Source organism: Cibotium barometz, chromosome 62, assembly GCF_041138505.1.
Source record: "Cibotium barometz isolate CiBa-2024 chromosome 62, ASM4113850v1, whole genome shotgun sequence".
In the NCBI taxonomy this organism is placed as follows: Eukaryota; Viridiplantae; Streptophyta; class Polypodiopsida; order Cyatheales; family Cibotiaceae; genus Cibotium; species Cibotium barometz.
The window spans coordinates 6,801,857-6,807,538 of record NC_141107.1 but is presented as its reverse complement, the minus strand read 5'-3'; the positions used below and the strand labels follow the sequence as shown (position 1 = coordinate 6,807,538).

The following is a 5,682-nucleotide window of genomic DNA, read 5'->3' as shown; positions in this document are numbered from 1 at the left end:
TTATGGTTCCCGATTTTGAAAGCAAAGTTTGCAAGTTACAAAAGGCACTCTATGGGTTGAAATAAGACCCACGAGCATGGTATCAAAGAATTGATACTTACTTTGTAAATATTTAATCTCTTACATAGCTCTTTAATTCCATCCTTCTTTTCCTAAAAATAAACTACCACACCCTTGAGGAGATCCATTGGCTCCAAAAGTCATCTCTATTATTCCTCGAGTTCAGTTGCTTTTGGAATGGCCATCTTAAATACTCTCTTCACAATCAACTAAGCTACATATCAACTCTATCTCATGATCTACCTCATGAGTTAGGGCGGGCGTTTCAATTAAATCCTCAAGAAATACATCGACATACCCACTTAACCATTAGGGTTCCTTAGTATTTATCTCTTTGCCCACAAGACTAAGCTTAATAACATAATTTATATGTTTCTTCCCAAGTCCTTCAATAGTTTCAATGCCTTCACAAATTGTAAGGTAGAAGCTCCAAGTACTCCAACCCTTACACCTTGCTCTCGTGTGTGAAGATCCATGAAGAAAATAGTCCCCTTTATGATGATGGATGTCAACCTAATTCTACATAAGCCAATCTATCTCAAGAGTTCCATTATATATACCTAAAGGTAATTAAGTTTCCATCTACGAAGAACTGAATCACATTTGTCTCATGGCATGTGAAAAGAATCTTCCCCACTAACAAAGTCTACTTGCATTGGTTTACCTTGCTTTTTCGATTACTAATTTATACAAACATCCAAGTGAGATGAGTGAATAAGTACTTCCTCAATAAACCAAAAGCTTAAAATATTTACCTTGATAATTGGCTAAAGTCTTGATTACTAAGAATTGTTGATTTTAACCTTGATGCTTATAAGTGGTGTGAATCCTATCTCTTTCTTGTTTCTCCTAATCAACTACTATACAACATTAGATATTGCTAACTAAGTTAAAACTTTTTCTTACTAAACCAAATTCATAACTTAACCTAACCCCATCTAATCACTCTAGTCTTCTACCCTCCTCCATTGGACCTATGGAATTGATGTGAACTCTTGCACCCATAATTAAATTACCACTTCTTTCCTAAAGAAAAATACTTTCATAACATTTTCCTAAAGAAAAACATGCATCATATACTTCTTTTCATATCATGTCTATTCTCCATGTCTATATCAAATATCACAAGTAACACATCAATGTCACTCCTAAAGAAAAACATACATCATACACTCGCTTCTTTGAGCATAATGCTTTCCTAAAGAAAGACATACATCATACACTTCTTTTCATATCATGCATATTCTGCATGTCTATCACATATCAGAAGTAACAAGTCAATGTCACTCCTTTGAACATAATACTTTCTTAAAAGAAAAACATACCATCATACACCTCTTTCCATATCATGCATATTCTCTACATGTTATTGTCACATATCACAAGTAATGTGTCAATGTCACATTATTATCATGAATCTCCTCACACAACAATGATCTTGACACCAAGACAACATGTCAATGTTACATTATTATCCTAGAACCAAACTCTAAAGGTAACTGAAGCAATCCAATGGGTATACTGAGTAGTCAGGCTTCTTTTGTGGTCTAAAGGAGCATGTATTGGAGTTCCAAGTGGTTGTCATGCAAAAATCTGCTTTACTTTTACATATTAAATCATTTTTTGAATAGCACACCATCTAGAAACCTGAGTAATGTGAACATGAACATGATTACAAACAGCTGCCCCCTCAATGTGGCAACGGCTTCAACGAGGTTGATTGAAAGAACTTGTCCTTACGTGCTGGAGTGAATCAAGAATGTTTAACCCGCACTCTCTACTCATGAGCTTATTCACTCCACCCTGAGTTACCTACATTGGCCTAAGACTCTCAAGCACTGTTCAGAAAGGAAATGTATTGTAAAGATGATGCTAGGAGCTCCAATTTAGGCAGCCGCCTTGTTTGATCACGAATGTCATGCACAATTTCAGTAATCCTCAATAGCTAAATAGTAGCCTTTTTGGGTCTAGCTAAATTTGTGTGAGTGGGACAATATTTATATGCTTGTGAATGCAAATATTTATGGTTGCAATCTTATTGCATGAAGATATGTTATTTATATTATCTCAAGTTGAATTTTGCAAAGGGTTCAAGCTCATTGGTGCATGTTGTCTTGGTCTCAAGATCATTGTTGTGCCAGGAGATCCATCAATGAAGTTAAGGTTAGCTGTAGCTTCAGCTGCCAAGTGAATGGAGCAGATGCAATCAATAAGTAACAAACAAATCAGAAGCCATATCAACTTCACTAGGTTTGACAATCCATGTACATTATAATTTGGGCCAAAATAGAGCCAATCACAACGGTTATCTCCCCTAGCTTCTTAGATTGTCACAGTTGGAAGATGCTTAGCATAATTTTGGGTTTGTAGTGGGCAGTAATAAGTTAGGGCTGGTTTGGGTAAGGCCACCTGCGTGGTTTGGGTCGTAACAAGTTAAGGTAAGCTTGGGTAAAGACCATCTGCATGGTGAGAAATCATGTTATCATGCTGAATAATATCGTCGTTGCTCTCTTAGCCATGGCCACCACCATAGGCTTGCTTACATGCTGCCTCATGGTAAACCTGCTGCTCCTCGCATAACTTAGGAGTGTGTACTGGAGGTACCTTGCATTTTTTGATTTGTGTTTGCCTTGCTGCCGTGATTGGGGACTACCATGCCTCAAAAGAGGCTCTAGACTTCTTCAGCTTGGGATTCTAGTACAAAATTGAATAAACCATCATGGACTACTCAAAAACATTGGACACATTAGAAGCAATTCTAGTGTACACTCACCTCAGATACATCCTCATCAACTGATTCTGACTCACATCCAGACTCCCCAGGTTCAGACTTAGCCCGTTTATTCAAGAGAGAATTCAACAGATCTGCCCAAATAACAGCACATCCTTAATTAATGCAGCAACATAAAACAGCATAATGAACTTCAAACATTAGAAGCCACATATCAGTAACTCATTTATACCTCTCTTACATCTCATCAGGTTAGACTCCTTTCTCTCCTTCTCAAGACCCACCAAGTCAAAACATAGACCCAACATGGATGTTGATACCTGCCATAAGCCATGCAAGCTTTTAAGAAACAAAGACACAAGTTACCTGCTGAAATTTACCAGAGAAAATCGATTCATGAGTTACCCACAGTAGCAAATTCCAACTCAGAGGTACCACAAATCTCAATCAACCGCATCTTGTCCACCTTCAGCTGCAAAGTTCACATGCACATTCATCATGCATGCAGAGAAAAAAAACACAGAGAGAACATGCACAACATAGGGAGTGCCAAATATTTCATTAACGAGGGCATACTACTGGTTAAGTGCCCATGATACACATGACTTATATGCATACTACTGGGTTAAGTACCCATGATACAACTTATCTGACTACTACTGGTTAATAGCCCATGATAAACATGACTTATCCCGCATACTGGTAAGTACCAACAATACACATGCCTCTCATAGGCATTCCACTGGTAAGTACCTTTGCTACACATGACCGATGGGCATACTACATTAAGTGCATATGCTCTAGGCCTACAGTCCATAAGTCATGTATGCAATCCACAACCCCCTGCATTGCCTTCATGTATAGATCAATCTAAAGGCTCCAAGAACCCCAATGTATAAGCTTAAGCACAGATTTTGAGCACAATCTACCTTGTTTCTTTTGGCACATAGATAGAAAGCAACGGCAGTGAATACAGGTCGGCTGAAGTCGGCACTGCCTTTGCGGGATTCCGGCAATGAAGCTACAAACCTTTGCTTGAACCTGTTGAATAAGAAGTCATCAGCATGCACTCAAATGAAGTAAAGCAAACCAACGTCAAGCAACATGCACCAGAGCAGGGCTCGCTTACTGCACTAAAGCCTTCTGAACAGAGGCTATGAGTCTCACGCATCCAAATTGAATGGCTAATTCGCGCACATCCACATTTAGCCTGCATAAATTCATTAGGTATAGCTTAAACACTAGCTAGCCATGGCTAACTCCAGCAGTTCATTTATGTAAAAGAGTTCACTATTACCTTAAGCCAAGGGCGTTTTGCAAATTAGTTAAGGATCTAATATATGCTTTCTCTGATAATCCACTGATGCGGATAGCTTTGTGCCGATCGAAAGCCACTTGTAGCCTACAGGGGGATAAACTGCTTTAGATCTTAATCGGATAATTAATTACTACTAATTAAGCTGATCTGGGTTTGTTCAAACTTACTGTGAGCAGGCTAATTCGAAGCAGAGAACCGATTTGCAGACCTCACCCTGTGACGACAAACAAATTGACAACGAGATTAAACTTATGTGAGAAGGAAATTAAGGACCGGATTATGATTTGACATATGAAGACAGTGTCACTAACCAGGCCAAAGGACGACGAATCGAAGCGTACTCTACTGAGGCGCTGAAGCTCCTGGGCTTTTCGGAGCACAGAGGGGAAGCCTGCCATACCCAGGCTACTGCCAAGGTTGCTGAGATCCATAGCGATGCGTGTGTGTGTGTTGGGGGTGGGGAGGAGGGATGGGGAGAGTGCGCGTGTGAGATATAGAGCGAGAGAGAGTGTGTGTGTGTGTGTGGGTGTGTGTGGGTGTAAAGAGAGGAGACGAGAGCGCGGGAAGCAAACGCGCCATTTGGTAATGAGAGACGTTTTTCGACCGGCGGGAAATGTTTGAACTATCCATTTTGTGGGCGGCCGGGCATTAAAAAAAATTTGGCATCAGCCGGACGCATTCATCGTTCACATTGGCTTGTAAAACTTGCATGCCCTTACTCAAGCTTGTCTGCAAGAGGTTTTTGTGTCAACTTGGCCCATTGCATGCCCCATCAGCTTAAGCTATTTAATTTTTTAAAGGCCCCCTCCAGGTATATATCTGCATCTTATAAAACAAACTATTTGTTAGTCTTCTAACAAAATGGGAACTTCAATGCTTTATGACTCTACGATGAAGGATAGGCGCTCACATCCGGTGTTGCATACGGAAAAGCTATTTCATACAAGAGTAGACTATCAAGAGCCAATGCCAGATGATTAGATGGAGACAGCCAAAGTACTATTGACATGTAGTCCAAGCCCCAAGGCTGAAAGAGTGCACAGAGCGGAAGCAAAGGAGCACTAGCATGTGCTAAATAGAGAGTGCAAGAGAGAGAGATAGATATGGAGCAAACTATGCTGAATATACTGAAGCAAAACAATCCCAAGCAAGAGACACTACAAGTCTCATAAGTGAGGGAGCAAATATGTATAAGACTGAATGAGAAATGAGAGGCCAACACCTCCTCTTTATAGGTGAGGTATGATGGCCGACTAGGGATGCTAATACTGGCCGACTGGAGCATGTATGCTGGCCAACTGGTAAAATACTAGAAAGGCTAGGAGAGTAGGTCAACCACACCAAACAACCGCGACGAGAACCCGATATTGTCCTTAATCAATCCCTAGAGAAGCATTAAGAAGAGAAAGCTTCTCACCAATATTCATAGGAGATGATACTAGTCTGCACCTAGTCATCTGAAATCTGTCGAGAATCTCCCGTGTGTACTTCTGCTGAGAGAAGAAAATGCCCTTCGAGGTCTGCCAAATCTCAAAGCCGAGAAAATAATGCAAGAGGCCAAGATCCGTCATCT

At 40.3% G+C, this 5,682-nt stretch overlaps 1 protein-coding gene across 1 annotated transcript; it reads right to left on the bottom strand.

Moving 5' to 3' along the window:
- Nucleotides 1–2,274: 2,274 nt before the first annotated feature.
- LOC147604081 (origin of replication complex subunit 6-like) lies at nucleotides 2,275–4,632 on the bottom strand. The gene is made up of 9 exons (XM_086795319.1): nucleotides 4,421–4,632; nucleotides 4,277–4,323; nucleotides 4,089–4,193; nucleotides 3,921–4,001; nucleotides 3,721–3,832; nucleotides 3,201–3,263; nucleotides 3,024–3,111; nucleotides 2,834–2,925; nucleotides 2,275–2,754 (listed from the first exon to the last, which is right to left on the bottom strand). The coding sequence occupies exons 1-9, from the start codon at nucleotides 4,538–4,540 to the stop codon at nucleotides 2,710–2,712; spliced, it is 753 nt and encodes a 250-aa protein (XP_086651445.1). The 5' UTR covers nucleotides 4,541–4,632; the 3' UTR covers nucleotides 2,275–2,709.
- Between the last annotated feature and the right edge of the window lie 1,050 nt (nucleotides 4,633–5,682).

Bases quoted from the DNA above. Each gene is read 5' to 3' on its own strand.
- LOC147604081 (XM_086795319.1), bottom strand. From the start codon at position 4,540: ATGGATCTCAGCAACCTTGGCAGTAGCCTGGGTATGGCAGGCTTCCCC. The intron at 4,194-4,276 runs GTAAGTTTGAAC...ATCCCCCTGTAG, and splicing joins TTCGAATTAGCCTGCTCACA to GCTACAAGTGGCTTTCGATC. The intron at 2,926-3,023 runs GTATAAATGAGT...TTATTTGGGCAG, and splicing joins CCTGATGAGATGTAAGAGAG to ATCTGTTGAATTCTCTCTTG.